This window comes from Nyctibius grandis, chromosome 3, assembly GCF_013368605.1.
Source record: "Nyctibius grandis isolate bNycGra1 chromosome 3, bNycGra1.pri, whole genome shotgun sequence".
In the NCBI taxonomy this organism is placed as follows: domain Eukaryota; kingdom Metazoa; phylum Chordata; class Aves; order Nyctibiiformes; family Nyctibiidae; genus Nyctibius; species Nyctibius grandis.
The window spans coordinates 114,869,205-114,893,513 of record NC_090660.1 but is presented as its reverse complement, the minus strand read 5'-3'; the positions used below and the strand labels follow the sequence as shown (position 1 = coordinate 114,893,513).

The window sequence follows — 24,309 nt, the reverse complement described above, 5'->3', positions numbered from 1 at the left end:
CCGGTGCCGGTGCTGATGCTGATGCCCGGTGCCGGTGCTGAGCGCGGTGCTGAGCCGCAGTGGCCGTGCCGGTGCTGATGCTGATGCCCGGTGCCGGTGCGGAGCGCGGTGCGGAGCCGCAGTGCCGGTGCCGGCGCTGATGCTGGTGCCCGGTGCTGATGCTGGTGCTCGGTGCCGGTGCCAATGCTGATGGCCGGTGCTGAGCGCGGTGCTGAGCCGCAGAGCCGGTGCCGGTGCTGATGCTGGTCCCCGGTGCCGGTGCGGAGCCGCAGTGCCGGATTGGCTGGCCCGGGGCCACCCGGCCCCTCCCCGGCCCCTGCGGCTATAACGGCCCCGGGCGGCGCCGGCCCGGCCCCGCAGCGCCCAGCGCCCAGCGCAGGATGGCCGAGCCCCGCAGGTGGGCCCGGGGACAGCGGGGACAGCGGGGACAGCAGGGACCCCCGGGGGTAGCGGGGACCTTGGGGGCAGCGGGGACCCTGGAGGCAGGAGGGACCCTGGGGACAATGGGGACCCTGGGGACAATGGGGACTCCAGGGGTAGTGGGGACCCTGGGGACCCTGGGGGCAGCAGAGACCCTGGGGACAATGGGGACTCCAGGGGACAGTGGGGACCCGGGGGACAATGGGGACTCCAGGGGTAGTGGGGACCCAGGGGACAGTGGGGACCCCCAGGGGCAGCAGAGACCCTGGGGACAATGGGGACCCAGGGGACAGTGGGGACCCTGGGGGCAGCGGAGACCCCGGGGACAGTGGAGACCCTGGGGACAATGGGGACTCCAGGGGTAGTGGGGACCCTGGGGACAGTGGGGACCCCAGGGGCAGTGGGGACCCCAGGGGATGGCGGGGACTCTGGGGACGTTGGGGACCCCGGGACAGGGGGGACCCGGGGGGTGGCAGGGACCCAAGGGACGGCGGAGACCCCAGGGGACATTAGGGACCCCGGGGACAGTGGGGACCCCGGGGACAGCAGGGACCCCCAGGGACAGTGGGGACCCCCGGGGATGGCAAGGACCCCAGCTCTGCCACCCCCTGCCCTGGGCACGGGAGGATGAGGGGGAAACAGTGGCACCGGGACCCCCCCACTGCCCACGGCGGGGGCGCAGGGCACCTCCTGCCAGCTTTGGGGGGTCCTGGGGGACATCTCCGGGCTGCACCCCCTGAGGTGGCCCCCGCTGCGGTGCCACCCCGCTGCTCCCCGCCCGGTTGTGGGGGTCCCCTGGCACCCCCCGTGCTGCCACCCAGAGCCGGGGTGACACCGGCGTGGGGACGGGGACCACGGGGGCTTTAGGGGGGTGTCCCCAGGGAGGGGTCCCCTGGTGTGGGGACTCCTTGGGGGGTCTGTGGGGGGGACCGGGGGCAGGGAGGGGTCCTGCGGGGACTCGGGGGTCCCCAAATGCCGTGTCACCTCCACAGGGCCCCGGTGCTGGCTGCGGCCGTCCTGCTGGTCCTGGCCACCGCGATGGCCGATGGTAAGGGGGGCAGGGGGGCCTGGGGAGAGGGCTGGGGGCACCCTGGGTGCCTGGGACGGGGGTCCCAGGGTGTGGGGAGAGGACTGGGGGCACCCTGGGTGCCGGGGATGGGGGTCCTGGGGTGTGGGGTTTGGGCTGGGGGCACCCTGGGTGATCAGGATGGGGGTCCTGGGGTGTGGGGAGAGGGCTGGGGGCACCCTGGGTGCCCAGGAAGGGGGTCCTGGGGTGTGGGGAGAGGGCTGGGGGCACCCTGGGTGCCCGGGATGGGGGTCCTGGTGTGTGGGGAGAGGGCTGGGGGCACCCTGGGTGCCCAGAGGGTCCCAGGGTGTGGGGAGAGGGCTGGGGGCACCCTGGGTGCCCGGGATGGGGGTCCTGGTTTGTGGGGAGAGGGCTGGGGGCATCCTGGGTGCCCAGGAAGGGGGTCCCCGGGTGTGGGGAGAGGGCTGGGGGCACCCTGGGTGCTGGGGATGGGGGTCCTGGGATGTGTGGTTTGGGCTGGGGGCACCCTGGGTGCCTGGGATGGGGGTCCTGGGGTGTGGGGAGAGGGCTGGGGGCACCCTGGGTGCCCGGGATGGGGATCCCGGGGTGTGGGGTTTGGGCTGGGGGCACCCTGGGTGCCTGGGACGGGGGTCCCGGGGTGTGGGGAGAGGGCTGGGGGCACCCCGGGGGGCTCCTGGGACCCCCATCCCGACCCTCCTGGGCCAACGGTGCCAGGCTGTGCCCCCCCCACCCGTGTCTGCCCCCCGTGTCCCCGCAGAGCCCGCGACCCCCCAGGACGTGTCCCTCTCCGCAGAGGGACAGACGCCAGGTAGGGGACAGGGGCTGAGCCCCCCGCCCCACGCAGCCCCCCAGGAGCGGCTCCGTGCCTCAGTTTCCCCCTCAGCCGAGGCCTGGCACGGGGGGGGGGCAGCGTGGGGGCACCCCGGGGCTCACGCCCCCCCCTTGTCCCTTGCAGACCCTGGCAGCGCGGCCAAGCTGGAGGCGTCCGGAGAGAGTGAGCGTTGGCACGGGGGCACCGGAGGGGGACGGGGGGGCAGCCCCCCGCCGAGGGCTCGGGGTCACCGGACCCCGGCCGGGGGTGGCACCCTGGGGTCTCTGCCCCCCCCCCGGCTCCTCCTGACCCCCCTCTCCTCCCCCAGGTGATCTCACCACCTCGGCGCAGCGCCCGGGCAAAGGTAGGGCTGGGGTGGGGGTGAGCCCCCCAGCATGGGCACAGGGACCCCCAGCATGGGCACAGACCCCCCCATGGGCACAGACCCCCAGCATGGGCACAGGGACCCCCACCCTGGGCACAGACCCCCACCATGGGCACAGGGACCCCCCCACCATGGCCACAGCCCCCTGCCCTGTGCCCCCCACCATGGGCACAGGGACCCTCCACCATGGGCACAGAGGCCCACCATGGGCACAGACCCCCCAGCCCTGTGCCCAGGGACCCCTCACCCCGGGCACAGATCCCCCCCCATGCCCAGGTACCCCCCACCATGGGAATAGACCATGCCCTGTGCCCACGGATCCCCCACCCTAGGCACAGGGACCCCCCCCCACCCTGGGCACAGACCCCCAGCATGGGCACAGGGACCCCCCACCATGGGCACAGGGACCCCCACCATGGGCACAGACCCCCACCATGGGTGCAGACCCCCGCCCTCTGCCCAGGGACCCCCCCCGCCCTGGGCACAGGGACCCCCACCATGGGCACAGCCCCCCGCCCTCTCCCCAGGGACCCCCCCCGCCCTGGGCACAGGGACCCCCACCATGGGCACAGCCCCCCGCCCTGTGCCCAGGGACCCCCCCCGCCCTGGGCACAGGGACTCCCACCCTGTGCCCAGGTACCCCACCCTGTGCCCAGGTACCCCACCATGGGCACAGGGACCCCCCAACATGGGCACAGGGACCCCCACCATGGGCACAGCCCCCCACCCTGTGCCCAGGTACCCCACCATAGGCACAGGGACCCCCCCAACATGGGCACAGGGACCCCCAGTGTGGGCACAGCCCCCCACCCTGTGCCCAGGGACCCCACCATGGGCACAGGGACCCCCCAACATGGGCACAGGGACCCCCAGTGTGGGCACAGCCCCCCACCCTGCGCCCAGGGACCCCACCATGGGCACAGGGACCCCCCACCATGGGCACAGGGACCCCCAGCATGGGCACAGCCCCCCACCCTGTGCCCAGGTACCCCACCATGGGCACAGGGACCCCCCAACATGGGCACAGGGACCCCCACCATGGGCACAGCCCCTGCCCTGTGCCCAGGGACCCCCCACCATGGGCACAGGGACCACCAGCATGGGCACAGCCCCCTGCCCTGTGCCCAGGGACCCCCCACCATGGGCACAGCCCCCCACCCTGTGCCCAGGGCCCCCCAGCGTGGGCACAGCCCCCCACCCTGTGCCCAGGGCCCCCCACTATGGGCACAGACCCCCGTCACCCCCCCTCTCCGCAGGCGTGACCCCCGTCACCTTCGAGGCCGCACTGCCGCCCGCCGACACCTCGACGCCCGAGGCCCCGGGCAGCGACTCCTCCAGCCTCGACGCCCTCGACAGCGGCTCCTTCGACGCCCGGGGCGGTGGGTGCCCCCCGCACCCATCCCTGGGGGGTCCCCGTGCCCATCCCGGGGGGTGCTGACCCCCCGCCCGCCCTCTCTGCCCGCCACAGGTCCCGTCCTGGATGTCCCTGCGCAGTCCAACGAGTCGGAGGAGGGTGAGACCCCCGGGGGGGCTGCGTGCCCCCAGCCCCGGTGCTGCCCCCCACCCCGCTGGGCACCCCCGGGGCTCCCAGCACCCGGCCCAGGGTGGCAGTGGGGGACCCTGAGATGGGGATGTGGGGCCACCCTGAGCCCCCTGGGGAGGGGGGGGGTTGTCCTGGTCCCCGGTGGGTGCTGCTGGCCCCAGGGTGCCCCATTAACCAGGGGTGCCCCATTAACTGGGGGTGCCCTGTGACTTGGGGGTGCAGCATCAGCCAGGGGTGCCCCATGACTTGGGGGTGCCCCATTAGCCATGGGTGCCCCATTAACTGGGGGTGCAGCGTTAGCCAGGGGTGCCCCATCATTTGGGGGTGCCCCATGACTTGGAGGTGCCCCATTAGCTGGGGGTGCCAATTAGCCAGGGGTGCCCCATTAACTGGGGGTGCAGCATTAGCCAGGGGTGCCCCATGACTTGGAGGTGCCCCATTAGCTGTGGGTGCCCCATCAGTTGGGGGTGCCCCATTAACCAGGGGTGCCCCATTAACTGGGGGTGCCCCATCAGCCAGGGGTGCCCCATGACTTGGAGGTGCCCCCTTAGCTGGGGGTGCCCCATCAGCCAGGGGTGCCCCATGACTTGGAGGTGCCCCATTAGCTGGGGGTGCCAATTAGCCAGGGGTGCGCCATTATCCAGGGGTGCCCCATGACTTGGGGGTGCCCCATTAGCCAGGGGTGCCCCATCAGTTCGGGATGCAGCATTAGCCAAGGGTACCCTCTTGGCTGGTGATGCCCCATAAGCTGGGGGTGCCCATCAGTTGGAGGTGCCCCATTAGCCAGGGGTGCCCCATTACCTGGGGGCACAGCATCAGCCAGGGGTGCCCCATTAACTGGGGATGCCCCATAAGCTGGGAGCACCCCATTACCCAGGGGGTGGATGGGTGGGGGGGCCGTGCCAGTGCGTGCCCCCAGCCCTGCACCCCCTCTTGCCTGCAGGAGCAGACCACGACGTGGACTCGGAGGAGGCCTTGGGGTCCCAAGGTGACCGCGGGGCTGGCACGGGGTGGCACGGGGTGGCACGGGGTGGGGACGGGGCACACGGGGGGGTCACGCAGCCTTTCCCTCCCCAGGGATCTGAGACGACCGACCCTCACTGGAGACCCCCCCTGGGATGCCATCCTCGCCGGAGCTTTCCTGCTGCCCCCCACGCCCCCCCCCAAGCCCCGCAGCCCCACAGCCCACCCCGCACCCCACGGAGGGGTGCCCCCCCACCCCGGCTCCCCTGGCACCAGGGCTGCGGGGTGCACTGTGGGGCAGGGGCCGTGGAGGTGGCCGGACCCCCTCTGTGTGCCCCCAGGGGTGGTGGGGGGGGCTGCTCCCCCCACCCCTCTCCATCCCCCCCCAATAAAGGTCCCTGCAGCAGCGGTGTGGTGTGGTGGAGCGGGGTGTTGGCACCCCCCGGGGACCCCTGCCCGGGGTGGGAGCAGCGTGGGCACAGCCCCTCGCACCGGGGGGGTGCAGGATGGGGGTACCAGCCCCCCTGGTGCGGAGCTGGGGGTCCAAGCTGGGGGGACCCAACTTCTTGGCACCACCCGGGGAGCAGAGAGGGGGGGTGCTGGGTTTAGCTCCCCGCCCAGTGAGATCCCCCCACTACCGCAGGGTCCCCCGTGAACCCACCCTGTAGCCATGGGGGACGGGGGGGGCGGGGGCTGGCTCCGTCCCCAGGTCGATGGCACCGTGACCCTCCATCGTGGTCCCCAGCAGCCAGCCCCGCTCCTGGCAGTGCCACCGTCACCCCCCCCCACGAACACCCCCTGCCCCAAGCACCAGAGCCCCTCCCAGGCAGGGACCTGCCCCCATTACCTGTGACATTAAGGCCAAAAAATCCTTTTTAATGAGCTTAATGATGATTATAAACCCAATAAAGCTCCTGGGCTGCCTCCGAGCTAAACTGGGGGCTCCCCGTTGGGGTCCGCTCCCGGCACTGGGAAGGTGCCACCATCCTCCCCACAGCCATGGGCATCCCCGAAGGACCCTGGGGACCCCAAGTCTGTGCAGGGGTCCCTGGGGAGGGTGGGGGGTGTCACCCCCTGGACCCCCCAGCCCCATTCTCATGTCGCAGCCCCTCCACTGGACCACTGCCCCCCCCCAGCCACCCCCTGCACCCCACAGCTGCTGCGGCGTCACCATGACCCCCCCATCCCGAGGAGAGCGGGGCTGTGGGGAGGGAAGAGCTTTGCCCCAGATGTTGCCCCCCAGATGTTGCTCCCCACCACGTCCCCCCCATTGTGGTGGCACCAGGGGCTGCGCAAGGGCCACCCCGAGCCGGTCCCACTGCAGGGACACTCAGGAAAGGAAAAGGACCTGGGGGTGTTGGTGGGTGGCGGCTGGATATGAGCCAGCAGTGTGCCCAGGTGGCCAAGAAGGCCACCAGCATCTGGGCTTGTACCAGCAGTAGTGTGGCCAGCAGGACCAGGGCAGGGATTGGCACTGGTGAGGCCGCACCTCGAATCCTGGGTGCAGTTCTGGGCCCCTCACGACAAGCAAGACCTTGAGGTGCTGGAGCGAGTCCAGAGAAGGGCAACGGGGCTGGGGAAGGGTCTGGAGCACAAGTGTGATGGGAGCGGCTGAGGGACGTGGCGCCGTCACCCCGGGCACGCTCGAGGCTGCTGGCGGCACCCAGCTCGTGCCAGGCGCCCCGATGGCATCAGGGGAGGTTGGACCCTTCACTGCGGGCGTCAAACCCCACGACACCAGGAACCCGGCGTGACACGCTCAAACCAGGCTGAACTTGTCTTGGCTTCACCTCCCAGCTCCCCCAGTCCTGCCCTGACCTCCCAGCGCGGGCACGAGCGCTGCCTCCGTCCCCACGTGCCACCCAGACCGGCCGGTCCCACGCTGGGGAGCGTCACCCCCTCCCTGTGCAGGGGTTTTCTGGGCTCCTGCGCTTCCTCCGTGTTCACAACGACCTTCTCAAGTGACGGGATCGTTTCCTGCCGCCGCAGCGATCCCAAAGGCAGGGCACGGCGCGCCCTCAGCCCTCTCGACACGTGCCCGGGCAGGGTTGTGCCCCTGGCCCTGCCACGTGCTCCATCCCATGCCCAGATCTCCTCCACCCCATGGGACCAACCCCTGGCACCCCATCCCTGGGTCCCCACCCCTGACACCCCACCCCTGACACCCCATCCCTGGCACCCCAACCCTGGCACCCCATCCCTGGCTCCCCATCCCTGACACCCCATCCCTGACACCCCATCCCTGGCACCCCAACCCTGGCACTCCACCCCTGGAACCCCACCCCTGGGTCCCCATCCCTGACACCCCATCCCTGGCACCCCGTCCCTGGCACCCCATCCATGGCACCCCATCTCTGGCACCCCGTCCCTGGCACCCTGTCCCTGACACCCCATCCCTGGGTCCCCATCCCTGGCACCCCGCTCCTGACACCCCACCCCTGACACCCCACCCCTGGCACCCCACCCCTGACACCCCATTCCTGGCACCCCATTCCTGGCACCCCATCCCTGGGTCCCCATCCCTGGCACCCCATCCCTGGCACCCCAACCTTGGCACCCCATCCCTGGGTCCCCATCCCTGGCACCCCATCCTTGCACCCCACCCCTGGCACCTCATCCTTGCACCCCATCCCTGGCACCCCACCCCTGACACCCCACCCCTGGCACCCCACCCCTGGCACCTCATCCTTGCACCCCATCCCTGGCACCCCATCCCTGACACCCCATCCCTAGCACCCTAACCCTGGCACCAAAACCATGGCACCCCATCCCTGGCTCCCCATCCCTGACACCCCACCCCTGACACCCCATCCCTGGCACCCCATCCCTGGGTCCCCACCCCTGGCACCCCATCCCTGCACCCCACCTGTGGCACCCCATCCTTGCACCCCACCCCTGGCACCTCATCCTTGCACCCCATTCCTGGCACCCCATTCCTGGCACCCCATCCCTGGCACCCCATCCCTAGCACCCCAACCCTGGCACCACAACCGTGGCACCCCATCCCTGGCACCCCATCCCTGACACCCCATCCCTGGGTCCCCATCCTGGGTCCTCATCCCTGACATCCCATCCCTGGCACCCCACCTGTGACACCCCATCCCTGGCACCCCATCGCTGACACTCCATCTCTGGCACCCCATCTCTGACACCCCACCCCTGACACCTCACCCCTGACACCCCATCTCTGGCACCCCATCCCTGGGTCCCCATCCCTGGCACCCCATCCCTGACACTCCATCTCTGGCACCCCATCTCTGACACCCCACCCCTGGCACCTCATCCTGGCACCCCATCCCTGGCACCCCATTCCTGGCACCCCATTCCTGGGTCCCCATCCCTGGCACCCTGCCCCTGGCACCCCATCCTTGGGTCCCCACCCCTGACACCCCACCCCTGACACCCCATCCCTGGCACCCCATCCCTGGCACCCCATCCCTGGGTCCCCATCCCTGGCACCCCATCCCTGGGTCCCTCCTGGGAAGGAGGCAGGTGGGCATCCCGGGGAAAGGGGGGCTGGCACCGCAGCTGCGGGAAGGGGAGGTGTCACCTCTCCCCTGGGACGGGTGGCAGGAGACCTGGACGCAGGAGAGGCCACCACCATTGCAGGGGACGCACCCCTGAGCAGGAGAGGGGGGTCAGGTGCCATATGTCCCCCACCCCATGGGCTGGACACTGTTGTGCGGGGACAGCGTCCTGGGGCACCAAGGGCAATTTCTGGGCATTGGGACCCTCGTCCTGGGGCACCAAGGGCAATTTCTGGGCATTGGGACCCTCACCCCACAGTGTCCTGGGGCACCAAGGGCAATTTCTGGGCATTGGGACCCTCGTCCCGCAGCGTCCCGGGGCACCAAGGGCAATTTCTGGGCCTTGGGACCCTCGTCCCACAGCGTCCCGGGGCACCAAGGGCAATTTCTGGGCCTCGGGACCCTCGTCCCGCAGCGTCCCGGGGCACCAAGGGGAATTTCTGGGCCTTGGGACCCTCGGCCCACAGCGTCCCGGGGCACGAAGGGCAATTTCTGGGCCTTGGGACCCTTGTCCCGCAGCGTCCCGGGGCACCGAGGGCAATTTCAGGGCCTTTATCCCATCCGCTTCCCCAAAGGATGATCAAAATGAAGCTTTGGAGCATAGAAAAGCCACCAGGTGACAGAGCATTTGTTTTATATATATTTGTATGTATATATAGAGAGATATTTATATATATATAGATAGAAGTGGGTTCTTCTCTCATGTAAAAATTCAAAATACAGTTTTTACTATTAACAATCCGAAGTGTAAATGTACAAATTTTTACTGCTAAGCAAAAAAAAGGAAAACAAAACCAAAGAAACAAAAAACACACAGAGGAAGAGGAAATAAAAAAAAGAGAAGATCAAGCTGGGCTCGGGGGTGCCCGGAGACCCCCCCCACCCCCTGGGGATCAGACCGCAAGGCAGAGACCACAACGGGATCCGACCCACCGGCGCCACATGGGCAAACTTTTTATTTCTCTTTTAAAAACCATCGCGTCCGCCTCTCCGGGGGTGAGGAGGGAAGGGGATAGGGCTGGAGGGGGAACTCCCTTCCTCAGAAAAGCTACCCCTGGGAGAGGCACCCCACGGCCGTGCCCCCGCCGGGGGGTCCCGGCTGCCGCCCCGGGGCACCAAACCGAACGCGTCACGTCGCGGCGGCTGCTCCGCGCCGGCCACGCTCTCCTCCTGCTCTCCATCAGGTCACCGGGCGATGGGGCCGGGGGCTCCCCGCCGGGCTGGAGGTGGCCGGGAGCTAAAGCAGATTTCAAAACACCTCATGAAGCACACACACAAATCCTCCCGGCGCCGGGGGAAGCGAACACGGACCAGGGGGTGTTTGGAGCTGTCAATGTCTGTGCGAAGCGAGGAGGCTGACGGCTGGATTTCCCTTTAGCGCGGGTTTTCTCTTCCTCTCTCCCACCCTGCCCTCGGCTTTAGGAGATCGCCGGGTCCTTGGGTTTGGCCTGCTCAGTCCCCGACAAGAGGGAGATGGTGGGATCTTCCGCGTACTCGTCTCCGTCCGTGAAATAGGGCCCTTCGCCCAGCTCGAAGAAGATGGGCAGGTCTCCGCTCCCCACGTCCACGGCGCTCGAGTCCACCAGGAAGAGGGGCTGGGCCGTGTAGTGAACCAGCTGCTTCCCTGCGGGGAGAGAGGGGGCACGAGGGCAGCGCCGCGGAGGAAGAACGAGGGACGCGGGTTCGCTCCTGAAACCACTGACATCGACTATCGCTACTGGCACAAAGCAGCGCCCACAGAATCCCAGAATCAATGAGGTTGGAAGAGCCCTCTGGGCTCGTCGAGTCCAACCATGGCCCTGACACCACCATGGCAACTAGACCAGGGCACTAAGTGCCATGGCCAGGCTTTTCTTCAACCCCTCCAGAGATGGTGACTCCACCACCTCCCTGGGCAGCCCCTTCCAATGGCTAATGACCCTTGCTGAGAAGAAATGCTTCCTCATGTCCAACCTGACCCTCCCGTGGCCAAGCTTGAGGCTGTGTCCTCTTGTCCTAGCGCTGGTTGCCTGGGAGAAGAGGCCGACTCCCACTCTGCTACAACCTCCCTTCAGGTAGTTGTAGACTGCACTAAGGTCACCTCTGAGCCTCCTCTTCTCCAGGCTAAACACCCCCAGCTCCCTCAGCCGTTCCTCGCAGGTCAGACCCTCCAGACCCTTCCCCAGCTTGGTCGCCCTCCTCTGCACTCGCTCCAACACCTCAACATCTCTCTTGAAGTGCGGGGCCCACAACTGGACACAGGATTCAAGGTGCAGCCTCACCAGTGCCAAGGACAGAGGGACGATCCCTTCCCCAGACCAGGTGGCTTCTCACCACTCAAGCGATGGGACACCAGGACTTGGGCAAGGCCTTTTGGGACATCAGCCAGGAACAAGAAGGGGGCCGTCAGGAAAGCGGGAGAGGGACTTTTGACAAGGGCCTGGAGTGACAGGACGAGGGGGAACGGTTTTAAAGTGCAAGAGGGGAGACTGAGATGAGATGTGAGGAAGCAATTCTTTGCTGTGAGGGTGGTGAGAGCCTGGCCCAGGTTGCCCAGAGAAGCTGTGGCTGCCCCCTCCCTGGCAGGGTTCAAGGGCAGGTTGGATGGGGCTGGGAGCAACCTGGTGTGGTGGAAGGTGTCCCTGCCTGTGGCAGGGGGCTGGGACTGGATGGGCTTTAAGGTCCCTTCCCACCCAAACCAGTCTGGGATTCTACTCTACGATCCAATTCTCGTGCTACTGAGTCACCGCACGCCGAGACGCTGCCGGGTACCTGTGTCCGCTGCGCTGGCCTCTGTCTCCGTAGGTTTCTGCTGCTCCTGGGACGAAAGGAGATCCTGAATCTGCAGGGAGAGAGGTTGGCTCGGTAAGGGCATGGCAGGGGTTGGACGCACGCGGGTCCTCGCTGCGCCCACCTCGGGACCGACCCAACGCACACACCGCACAAAGAACACCGTGATTTACAGTCTCGAGGGTGCAACGATGCTTTCCTGCATCTCGGGAGCTAAAATGCCTGGGAAAACCTTCAGGACATGCCTATAATGAGTCATTTTATTTTAATTTTTTAATTTATTGTTATTTATTGAAAGTCTTATTGCAACTAAAGCACCTGAGAGCTGCACGTCCCGGCACGTGACCGTCTGGCCACGATGTAGGAACCCTGCAGCTCAACCTACAGCCAGCACGGGGGGTTTTGTAGGGTGCAGAAGACAAAGCCCAACAAAACGGAGATATTCCACCCCACGTTACACCAGTTGTAGGTAACACACCCGTGACCTTGACCCAAACACCGCTGGAGAGCTGAGCTCTGAATTTCAACCACCACCAGTTAAAACTCCTTCAGTAAATGCCGCTTCCAGATTTTCTACGGCGTAACTCTCAGCTCAACACCATGAAGGAATTAATTTCTAACTCACCGAATCCTCGCTGCTCATCTTCTCCCCAACCCCACGAATCCCTCATCCTGCCCCCCCTGCCCAGCCAGCCCTAGCCCCAGCTGCTGCAGCAGCCTCGAGGCAGTAGGACACTTGGTTGAACAACTTATGGGGCAGGTATTTGGCTGCTCGTGTGTACAACAGTTCTCACAGAATCAATGAGGTTGGAAGAGCCCTCTGGGCTCCTCGAGTCCAACCATTGCCCTGACACCACCATGGCAACTAGACCAGGGCACTAAGTGCCATGGCCAGGCTTTTCTTAAACCCCTCCAGAGATGGGGACTCCACCACCTCCCTGGGCAGCCCCTTCCAATGGCTAATGACCCTTGCTGAGAAGAAATGCTTCCTAATGTCCAACCTGACCCTCCCCTGGCCAAGCTTGAGGCTGTGTCCTCTTGTCCTGTCGCTGGTTGCCTGGGAGAAGAGGCCGACTCCCACTTCACTACACCCTCCCTTCAGGTAGTTGTAGACTGCACTAAGGTCACCTCTGAGCCTCCTCTTCTCCAGGCTAAACACCCCCAGCTCCCTCAGCCGTTCCTCGCAGGTCAGACCCTCCAGACCCTTCACCACCTTGGTCGCCCTCCTCTGGACTCGCTCCAACACCTCAAGATCTTTCTTGAAGCACAGGGCCCACAACTGGAAAATTGTTTTGCTCAGGGAAAAGCCACAAGGTCTCATCCTGTGCAGAGGGACATGGTGCTGCCCACGCTCTCCCTGCTCCGTAACGCTGGCACTCACACCTCCTCCCAGCCAGCCCCGGAGTGTAGAAGATACATGATTTGCTTTGCTTCATGTTTAGATCAAAAGAATTTAGGCCTAGATAAAAATTAATCAGGAAACAATTCCACAGGTGCTCAGAAAGTCTGAGAACCACATCGCAGCCATAACGCTGCTCACTGAGCCCTTGTACAGCCCCCTCCAGGGCTGGCTTAAACCCCAGGCCAGTTAATCAGTAGTTTCTTAGAAGTTTAGGTAGAACAAAAGAGAATTGTCTGGAAAATCAGCATTTATCGAAAGAGCATGAGACTACAGAGGTAGAAAACCGCTTAGCTTAGGCCTACGTTGTGGTGTGTAATTAATAGAACATCCTGAAGCCCCCTTAAAATTCAAGGGTAAAATATCTGTGTGTACAGAAGATGGACCTTTGTATAATCTGAACCAATCATCAGTCAAAGCTTAATGAGTAGCTAGGCAGGAGTAGGCCTACAAGTATTAATTTCTGATGATTTTAGTAAAAAGGATTTAAGGTTAACCTTTTCTTTACCTTAAAAGAATATAGGATGCTTAGAAAAATAAGGTTCTAAATAGACTTGAGCTATTTTAGGTTAATATTTAGGAGATGCCGGCAGTGGGAACCAGACTCTGGTCAACCCGGATCAAGACGGGACGCTGATCACAGCAAGAACATCAAGGATGGGGTGTTGGCTGGAACAAGGAGATAAAGATCAGCTGAGCAAGGGAGAAGAATGGACTTTTGTGGGCTCTTGGCGAAGGAAGAGAGAGGAATTGAAATGGTGGGTTTGTAACAGAAGCTCGTGAGAAGTTTGTGATGTAATTTACTTATTACAGAATCATCACAGAATCAACCAGGTTGGAAGAGCCCTCTGGGATCATCGAGTCCAACCATTGCCCTGACACCACCATGGCAACTAGACCAGGGCACTAAGTGCCATGGCCAGGCTTTTCTTAAACCCCTCCAGAGATGGGGACTCCACCACCTCCCTGGGCAGCCCCTTACAATGGCTAATGACCCTTGCTGAGAAGAAATGCTTCCTAATGTCCAACCTGACCCTCCCCTGGCCAAGCTTGAGGCTGTGTCCTCTTGTCCTATTGCTGGTTGCCTGGGAGAAGAGGCTGACTCCTGCTCCACTACAACCTCCCTTCAGGTAGTTGTAGACTATTAGTTTCTATATAAACCGACAGTGAATTTGAGTCAGGGACCATTCACAGAGTGGTGGGTCCAACTCTGAGCTGCTCAATGAAGTCAGCAAACCCAGAGACCCGGACTTGGCCAACTTCAACACGGAGCACACCATCACCTGCAGACCCACAAGGTGCCGGCAAAGAGACTGGATTTGGGGCTTTCCTGTTGTGCAAAAGCTTTCAAGATGTTTCCTGTTCTGCACTGGGGGAAAAAAACACAAGATCCCTTTGTGCTTTCTGTGATCAGAGCAGTGAGGGGGAGAGAAGGGGCTGGAGACCAGCTGAGGGTCTCCTGCTCCTGTATCGCTGGACCAGGCTCTCTCCTGCACTCGTGGCAGCATCCAACCATGGTTTATCTCCGTCTCCCTCTCAGTTTTTCTGGCAGAGTTGTTCCATTTTGTGCAAATACCAACACACATATTTGCCCCTGAACCGGGGCGGGGAGGACGTGGCTCTGCCCCAGACCAGGAGCTACTCCACGGCTCGGGGACTCTCCAGTTTAGACCGTAACTTCCACGCCGCTGCTCCGAGCACCTTCTCAGCGCAGCCACGAAACGCTGCGCTTGACTAATTACAATTATCTAATGAAAAAATCATTTTATCAGGCGACACTGGCGAGGAGGGGCTGTGTTAGTGCTTCGCAGGGGTGATACGCAAGTAAATAAAATAAATAACACACACGTGACGGAGTCGAGAAAACCTCCTGACACTTGAAGAGAGGCAGAAGGAGGGTTTATGGAAACCACATGCAGCTCTCCAGGCTTCAGCGCACTTCCCCGTTCAGGGGGCAGAGCTCACGTGAGAGCTGGAAGCCTCAGCACCTAATTAACCGCGGATGACTGATGAAGTAGCCCTGCTCTCCGTAGGAGCTGCTCAGAGAAAGCCGCGGCGCTAATTGAATTATTCCCCCCCCCGGCAGCGGCTCCGCGTTCCTCCTCGCTCCCACATCCCCTCCCTTCGGGCTGGGGCCGGCCTGGACGCTCGTCAGAGCCTGTCAGAGCCTTCCTTTAATCACGCTGCTGCGCACCAGCAGGACACGCTTCACCCCGGCAGCTGCGTGCGTGCGTGCGTGGAGGGATTTGTAACAGCTACTCACGCTGGCGAGGCTGCTGTCCAGGTCGGGAAGGTTCATGTCTGTAACCGTCATCGAAGGGCTAAAGAGCTGCCAAAGGAAAGAAGGATTAGTGCAGGGAAAGCGAGCGAACGCGGGGGAAGCTCGTGGGTGAAGCTGCCGTGGTCCATCTGCCACCGCGAGCCACACGCACGCGGGGACGTGGCCGGGGCCCGGCTCCACACAGGATGGGTGGAAGGGAGAAGATCACTGAATCCCAGAATCAATGAGGTTGGAAGAGCCCTCTGGGCTCATCGAGTCCAACCATTGCCCTGACACCACCATGGCAACTAGACCAGGGCACTAAGTGCCATGTCCAGTCTTGTCTTAAACCCTCCAGAGATGGTGACTCCACCACCTCCCTGGGCAGCCCCTTCCAGTGTCTAATGACCCTTGCTGAGAAGAAACGCTTCCTCATGTCTATCCTAATGAGATACTCACATCCAAGAGCGCGCTCGTGTCCACGCTGAAGCCGTGCGTGGTCAGCATCGTCTGAAGGTTGTCCAGGTTGGAATCGATGGTGTCCAGGTGGTCGTTGAGTTCATTCCTGTGCAAAAGAAAGAGGAGGTGATCAGCGCTGCGAAGCCTCTCCCAGGTTCTGGGCTACTTAAGGGGGACTTTATCCACCCCAAGGACTGTAACCCTCCTCCAACCCGGGCAGGAGAGCGGGGCTGGGACTCCTGGCTCTGCCCAAACGCCAGCTCCAGTGGCCGGCGAGCTCGGTTGTCTGCTCTAACACCGCCACCAAGCCTGGAGACACTGCTGGGACTCTTCCTCCCGAGAGCTCCGAGGGTGAGCGCCCCGGGTGAACGAGACACAGCGAATTTCTTACGACCCCCAGGATTTCTGCAAGGCTCTGGGGTCGGGGGGCTTGGTAACACCACCCACCGTGGGCTGGCGAGGGGCTTGGAGCAGCTGCACCTTCACCTTAAGGAGCTTTGGACCCTTCTTCAGCCCAAAGGCGAGGACCTTCTCCGCTCGTCACCTCCTGCTTGTGGGTACGTGATGAAGGGTGGGCAACAAACCTTCTTCCCTGCACAGCTTGCTTGGGGGGAAAAGTTTCAAGGGGACCACTGATAGGCAGAGAAAACCTTCGCATCTGGACTGGAAAACGTTATTTGTTGGTCAGGAGATGGAGTTTGGAGCAAGAACGGAGTGAACTAAAGCTGCTCCCGTGTACCTGGGGGAACAAACCTTCCCACTGCTCCCCGACCTGCGCGGGGGACGAAGCACCGAGCTCCCACCGACATCACAGCTTGCTCACGGGCAAACAGTGAGGCCAGGATGAGGATTAAGTGTAGTTAATCTCAGCTAAAAAGACTGAAAGACGGGGTCTTGTCCAAACCAGGCTCTGTCTGACTTAGACGTAGGGCTGCGAGGTTGAGCTCTGGAGAATGGTCAACTGGAAAGCAGACGGACAGCGAGGGCTGCAGCGGGGAACCGGCCTCACCTTCTCTTATTCTCTAGTTCCACTGATGTCCCTGATGCTTCAGAATAAGAGAAGTGGATGATATAAACCTCTTGGTGCTACCAAAAAGCCTCCAGGGGTCTCTGATAGCACTCCTGGAAGAACAGTGAGGGCTGATAGTGGCCTGGGGACTGAGCCATGGTCCTGCTGAAAAGCTCCTGAATTTGGCACCGTCACCAGCAGCAGGTTCAGTTTATCAGAGTCTTCAGTTCAATCCACCACGTTCTCTGTCCTAGAAAGGCTCTTTTTGGCTACTGAAGGTGCTCACGGTGTAGACCCCACACTGGCAGCTGAAGATGAAGATGGCAGAGAGGCACAGGCAGGCGTGTGCGAGCACGAGGCAAACAGCAGAGCTGCAGTTTTCAGTCTCACGGGAATTAGAAGATCACCAGGAAGCCACTTCTCTTCTTGGAGGGTCTGTACCTGCTGTGGGGTTTGGCCCCTCAACTGCCACCGCCACCAGCAACCTGCGGAGGAGAATTCCTGCGACGATCCCTTTGGGAGACCGACCATCCGACCATCCAAACACCCGGCTGCGGGGGTACGGGCACCTCCAGGCCCTGGCCACCTCAGCTGCCCACAGGCCAGTGCAGCTCATTGAGAATCACAGAGTCGTTTGGGTTGGGAAGGAGCTTTAAGATCAGAGTCCCACCGTTACCCCAGCACTGCCAAGGCCACCACTGACCCATGGCCCTCAGCACCACATCTACACGGCTTTGAAATCCCCCCAGGGATGGGGACTCCACCACTGCCCTGGGCAGCCTGTGCCAGCGCTTGACAACCCTTTCCAGGAAGAAATTGTCCCTCATCTCCAATCTAACCCTCCCCTGGGGCAACTTGAGGCCAGAAGGTCTCCCCTCAGCCTCCTTTTCTCCAGGCTAAACCCCCCCAGGTCCCTCAGCCGCTCCCATCACACTTGTGCTCCAGACCCTTCCCCAGCCCCGTTGCCCTTCTCTGGACTCGCTCCAGCCCCTCAAGGTCTTGCTTGTCGTGAGGGGTCCAAAACTCCACCCAGGATTTGAGGTGCGGCCTCACCAGTGCCGAGCACAGGGGTACGGCATGAACCATCCCGACTTGCCACTCCAGAGCTTCCCCACTCTCTCATCCCCCGGCAGCACCACGCAGCTCAGAAAATCCAAGTCTATTTTGTCATCGCTGCAGAAAACGACAAGAGGCTGCAAGGTCACGGCGCAGCTCGGAAAGCCAAGAGCAGAACCCAGCATCCTGCCAGAACAACAACTATCCTCACCCTGAGAATAGCGTGCTTGAGGCCACAGGAAAGCTGGCTGCAGACGCAGCCCATGGACACGTTCCTGCTTTCCCTCTCCCGTGCACGCAGCGGGAGCTGCAGAGCTCTGTAAGTCCTTTTTTAGATCCACGAACATACCGCAAATCACAGAATCACAGAATCTACCAGGTTGGAAGAGACCTCTGGGCTCATCGAGTCCAACCATTGCCCTCACACCACCATGGCAACTAGACCAGGGCACTAAGTGCCATGGCCAGGCTTTTCTTAAACCCCTCCAGAGATGGGGACTCCACCACCTCCCTGGGCAGCCCCTTCCAATGGCTAATGACCCTTGCTGAGAAGAAATGCTTCCTGATGGCCAACCTGACCCTCCCCTGTCCAAGCTTGAGGCTGTGTCCTCTTGTCCTAGCGCTGGTTGCCTGGGAGAAGAGGCCAACTCTTCTCAGTGGTGCCCAGTGACAGGACAAGGGGCAACGGGCACAAGCTGAAACATGGGAAGTTCCATCTCAATATGAGGAGGAACTTCTTTGAGGGTGCCAGAGCCCTGGCACAGGCTGCCCAGGGAGGGGGGGAGTCTCCTTCTCTGGAGATATTCAAACCCGCCTGGATGCAACCCTGTGCAACGTGCTCTGGGTGACCCTGCTTGGGCAGGGGTTGGGCTGGATGATCTCCAGAGGTCCCTTCCCACCCCAACCATTCTGTGATTCTGTGACACAGAAGAGCTTTGCCCGTCCCCAGGCACGTGGATGTGCAGGGAACGGGGGACTGGAAAGATTTTAGAGGTGAAGAACAGCCCTGTCCTAAGCGCACGCCCCGGCTCTGCTCTCCCCATCACACCGACCAGCCCCACGCTCGGTGCCCCCCCGGCTCTGCCGCGTGTCTCCCTCCAGCGCCGCCTCCTCGGCTCCCGGGGCGGCCCCGCGGCGCGCGGGCTCTCGCGAGAGCCTCGCCGCCCGCGTTTCCAGCTGATGAAGTGATGACAGCCGGGCTGCGTGGTGTGGTCTCGCTCTGGGTGGGCTGTTTTACAGTCTGAGAAGCAGCGATGTAAAAATAGCACCTTCTTACTCAACAGCTCCGCCCTCCGTGGCTCTGCCTCGCCTCCCCGGCAGCAAGACGTGTTTAACACCGACGTCGTGGTGGCCCTGGGCGAGCGAGCCAGGGCACGCTGGGCCAAACGCCCTGCCAGGGAAACCTTGACCGTGCGATCCTCGCTATGACTGATGGAGGCAAGATGCTAACTGAGAAATGCATTTTAACTCAAGACAGATTACAGAATCCCAGAATCAATGAGGTTGGAAGAGCCCTCTGGGACCATCGAGTCCAACCATTGCCCTCACACCACCATGGCAACTAGACCAGGGCACTAAGTGCCATGGCCAGGCTTTTCTTCAACCCCTCCAGAGATGGTGACTCCACCACCTCCCTGGGCAGCCCCTTCCAGTGTCTAATGACCCTTGCTGAGAAGAAATGCTTCCTGATGTCCGACCTGACCCTCCCTGTAAATGTAAAATGATTACATTTGTCTTTTGCATTACTCCACACATCATCTAGAAGTATTTAAGGGCAATACTTCAGCTAGTTTCTCCTAGGCTTCCACTGTCAGCCTCTGTAGGAGACAGGACACTGGCCTAGATGGAGTCCGTCCTGATCTGGGATGGTTTTTATTCTGGAAAAGCTTTCTCAGAACAGCATCGTGGTGCGCAGTCAGGTTTGCAGGGGGAAGTTTCATTGTTCTGTCATTATGGTAAAACCAGAGAATGCATCAGAAAAGGCAACTTCAGCCCGGAGCTCCCACCGCTTCCCAGCGCAACGCTTCGTTACCGAGCTGTGCGAACGTCGTGCTGGCAAGAGCTACCAAAGCAGCAGCTCTCAGGGCTGAAGTTTCCATTCATCAAACCCAGGTACGACGTGGACAACAGCAGAGCAGACTTCCCTCCCTTCCCTGCCAAGACCACCTAAAAGGATGAGAAGCAGCTCAGCCTCCGCTGGCCTCTCAATATTTTTAGTTGCTGGGTTGAGTTGGCGAAGAACTCTGCCCCTCGGTGCCAATTTTTCGAGCGAGGTTTTTCCTCGTTGCTAAACTGCCTGTAAGGTCAGGAGAGCTGACTTGGGTGCCCTGACAGCTCCCTGCTCTCTTGCCCAGAGTTGCACGGCTTGGGGACGGGGGGTTATGGCAATGCTAACCCTTGCTGTGATCTGCAGTGAAGCGAGGAAGAGGAGGAACCGGGGCAAAGACGAGTGACCTCTGCCATCTGCGAAGCGCGAGTCAAACTGAAAAACACAAACAGAAGAAGACACCAGAGTCAAAAGACTCACAATCAGGCACTTTCAGGAAGGAAATGTTCGTTATGTTCAAAGGCAAGAACAGTTAATCGGCTGTGGAACGAGCAAAAAACCCAACAGGAACACAAACAGTCCCGTAAAAGCAAGTGAAGACAGTGCAGGATCGTTACAGCACAGCCCTTCTGATGGGGGTCTGCTCATGTCAGCTCCTGCGGGGTGGCACTGACAGAAGAAATAATCACAGAATCAATCAGGTTGGAAGAGCCCTCTGGGCTCCTTGAGTCCAACCATTGCCCTGACACCACCATGGCAACTAGACCAGGGCACTAAGTGCCATGGCCAGGCTTTTCTTAAACCCCTCCAGAGGTGGTGACTCCACCACCTCCCTGGGCAGCCCCTTCCAATGGCTAATGACCCTTGCTGAGAAGAAATGCTTCCTAATGGTCAACCTGACCCTCCCGTGGCGAAGCTTGAGGCTGTGTCCTCTTGTCCTGTCGCTGGTTGCCTGGGAGAAGAGGCCGACTCCCACCCCACTACAACCTCCCTTCAGGTAGTTGGAGACTGCACTAAGGTCACCTCGGAGCCTCCTCTTCTCCAGGCTAAACACCCCCAGCTCCCTCAGCCGTTCCTCGTAGGTCAGACCCTCCAGACCCTTCCCCAGCTTGGCTGCCCTTCTCTGGACTTGCTCCAACACCTCAACATCTTTCTTGAAGTGCGGGGCCCACAACTGGACACAGGATTCAAGGTGCGGCCTTACCAGCGCCGAGCACAGAGGGATGATCCCTTCCCCAGACCGGCTGGCCACACTATTCCTAAGAGAGGCCAGGATGCCATCGGCCTTCTTGGCCACCTGGGCACACTGCTGGCTCATGACACGGGGACCGCGGCCGCTGTCACCTCTAACAGGGAGCTGAAGCTCTGGGAGAGCACATACAGTGACCTGCTGCTCTATGGAATATCTACGTCACGTTCACGATGGAGGTGTCAATGTTCTTCAGCATTTAGTGGGGCTTTGGCTCTTGTAAAGTGGCTCCCGTAGGTTCCCAGTTGGACGGTGGATCATGTTTGGGCAACACCATCACGCATTTCCATGCAAACATCCCCTTTTATTGCCTGCACCTCGGTCCCGTCACCGGCTGCTGAAAAGCTGTTGGTCACACGTGGGTCATTCTCAGGTCAAATGAAATTCCCTTGGACAAAGGATGTCTTGTAGATGAAATAACAGCCCGCGTGGCTCACAAAGAGGCACTGCGTGCCGCGACCTGCGCTCCTGCGGGCTGCTCTTCTCTAATAAATTTGAGAACAACTGAAACATGCTTCACGTGATGAAAACCAGGGATTGCTGAGACTTCTTGGCAGGCTGTCAGTGCCTGGGTCAAGTGAGCGGTGTCTGGGCACCCCTGACACACCGAGAAGTCACCTCCCATCAGTAAACACCTCCTTTATTACCTGCATCTCATGACAACGAGCAGACTCGTGGGAATTTAACAGAAGCCTCAGAGAAAGGGCATTGTGCAGCGTCACGACCTTGGTGCAGCGCACACAGCGTGCCAGGACACGCAGCTTGTTTGGCTCCAGAGCCTGAGGAGCGAGCGGTGAGCTCTGCCCGTGGGACAGGGCACGGGGAGAGGCTGCGTGCCTTGGCACGGGGTGCTGAGCAGGCTCTGGAGCAGGGTCTGACACGCTCCTGGGGATGGGACAAGCAGCGTGTTGCCCATGTAGGACAGCTCACTGCCAGCACGTCCGTTAGCAAGTCATAGAAGCATCCTCTGGAGCGAGTCCAGAGGAGGCCACGGAGATGCTCCGAGGGCTGGAGCCCCTCTGCTCTGGAGACAGGCTGAGAGAGCTGGGGCTGTTCAGCCTGGAGAAGAGAAGGCTCCGCGGAGACCTTCTAGCACCTTCCAGTGCCTGAAGGGGCTACAGGAAAGCGGGAGAGGGGCTTTTGACAAGGGCACGGAGTGACAGGACGAGGGGGAACGGGTTTAAACTGAGAGAGAGGAGATTGAGATGAGATGTGAGGAAGCAATTCTTTGGTGTGAGGGTGGTGAGAGCCTGGCCCAGGTTGCCCAGAGCAGCTGTGGCTGCCCCCTCCCTGGCAGGGTTCAAGGCCAGATTGGATGGGGCTGGGAGCAACCTGGTGTGGTGGAAGGTGTCCCTGCCCGTGGCAGGGGGTTGGGACTGGATGGGCTTTAAGGTCCCTTCCCACCCAAACCAGTCTGGGATTGTGTGATTCCTGGAGCTGAGGTGGACACAGTTCTGCACGGCTGGGCATCCCTACAGGCCGGACCCCTTCCTTCTGACATGCCCTCTGAAGGAACTGCAAATAGATGAGAGAACCACAGCGTCGCTTGCAGAACGCAGGGGTGAGAGAGCACCAAGAGAAGAGGAAGCACAAGCCCTTCCTTTTAAATGGTTCTAAGCAGCTTTCTGAGACGAAGCGTGGAGCCCTGCGCAGGGGCAGGGGGCAAATGTTTTCCGTGCTGCCCACGGGCTGTAGACCCTGCTGTGGTGGGGCAGCCTTCAGCTGGCTCTGGACTCACTGGGTTTAAAGGAAGAGGGCTTTTTCCACAGGTTTTGTCCCTTCTCCACGTAGAGCTATGACGCTACAGCTCTGAAAAGCGATGGCTAACACAGAATTCACACTGATGTGCCCATGTCACCCTGTCACCACCTTGGGTGCTGAGTCCATAGCAGCCTTCTGGCCAAAAGAGCTCTCTGCTGCCTTCCAGGACCCTGAAACTGTGTCTTCTCCAAATTACTCCTGTACTTTAAGGACAGAAAGTCTGTCCTGGCATCTAGAAGGAAGACCTTCATTCTGATACCTTCTTTTCCCCAGAACACCAGGAGAAGGGGAAGTGGCCGAGATCTGAGACGCGGCTGAGGTCTCAAGGGAGAAGTTCTTGGCAGCTTGATATGGACAAACAACTTTCTAGTTTTCCATCCCAACGCTTGCAGTTGCATCCGTGAGCACTGTGTGGTGATAAAAGACATAAGACCACACATCTGCTCCCTAACAAAAAGTTACCCACCAACCTTCAGCTTGCCACCCACCGAGTCCAGCCTAACTTGGATGCAAGCTGTGTCCCAGTGAGTCAAGAGGCCAAGTGGAAGAATGTATTTGCCATCACTAGAACTAGGTGGGCAAATAGTTTAATGCAAAGCTTCCTCCCGTATTAATTTGGAGGGCAGGTGGGACTGGCACAAGCAGAGGACAGCACAGGGACAGTGCCATAGTGCACGCTGTCAGGGCAGGTTCAGAATCACAGAATCACAGAATGTCAGGGATTGGAAGGGACCTCGAAGGATCATCCAGTCCAACCCCCTGCCAGAGCAGGATCACCCAGATCATGTCACACAGGAACGCGTCCAGGCGGGTTTTGAATGTCTCCAGAGAAGGAGACTCCACCCCCTCTCTGGGCAGCCTGTTCCAGCATTCAGTCACCCTCACTGTAAAGAAGTTTTTCCTCATATTTATGTGGAACCTCCTGTGCTCCAGCTTGCACCCATTGCCCCTTGTCCTGTCAAGGGATGTCACTGAGAAGAGCCTGGCTCCATCCTCATGACACTTGCCCTTTCCATATTTATAAACATTAATGAGGTCACCCCTCAGTCTCCTCTTCTCCAAGCTAAAGAGACCCAGCTCCCTCAGCCTCTCCTCAGAAGGGAGATGTTCCACCCCCTTCATCATCTTCGTGGCTCTGCGCTGGACTCTCTCTAGCAGTTCCCTGTCCTTCTTGAACTGAGGGGCCCAGAACTGGACACAATACTCCAGATGCGGCCTCACCAGGGCAGAGTAGAGGGGGAGGAGAACCTCTCTCGACCTGCTGACCCCACCCCTTCTAATACACCCCAGGACGCCATTGGCCTTCTTGGCCACCAGGGCACATTGCTGGCTCATGGTCATCCTGCTGTCCACTAGGACCCCCAGGTCCCTTTCCCCTCCGCTGCTCTCCAACAGCTCTGTCCCCAACTTGTACTGGTCCATGGGGTTGTTCTTGCCCAGGTGCAGGACTCTACACTTGCCCTTGTTGTAGTTCATTAAATTTCTCCCCACCCAGCTCTCCAGCCTGTCCAGGTCTCTCTGAAGGGCAGCACTGGGGTGTCAGCCACTCCTCCCAGTTTGGTGTCACCAGCAAACTTGCTGACAGTGCACTTAGTGCAGTCTA

General features: G+C 61.3%; 1 protein-coding gene across 2 annotated transcripts in view; it reads right to left on the bottom strand.

Moving 5' to 3' along the window:
• Positions 1–9,620: 9,620 nt before the first annotated feature.
• HSF1 (heat shock transcription factor 1) overlaps positions 9,621–24,309 on the bottom strand; it is a 73,072-nt gene continuing 58,383 nt past the window's right edge. For both annotated transcript variants that reach the window (XM_068395739.1, XM_068395740.1), the window contains 5 exons: positions 20,045–20,131; positions 15,585–15,690; positions 15,129–15,194; positions 11,449–11,518; positions 9,621–10,321 (listed from right to left, as the gene is read on the bottom strand). In XM_068395739.1, the coding sequence (XP_068251840.1) occupies positions 10,116–10,321; positions 11,449–11,518; positions 15,129–15,194; positions 15,585–15,690; positions 20,045–20,131 (535 nt within the window). In that variant the 3' untranslated portion in view covers positions 9,621–10,115. The remainder of the gene's footprint in view (positions 10,322–11,448; positions 11,519–15,128; positions 15,195–15,584; positions 15,691–20,044; positions 20,132–24,309) is intronic.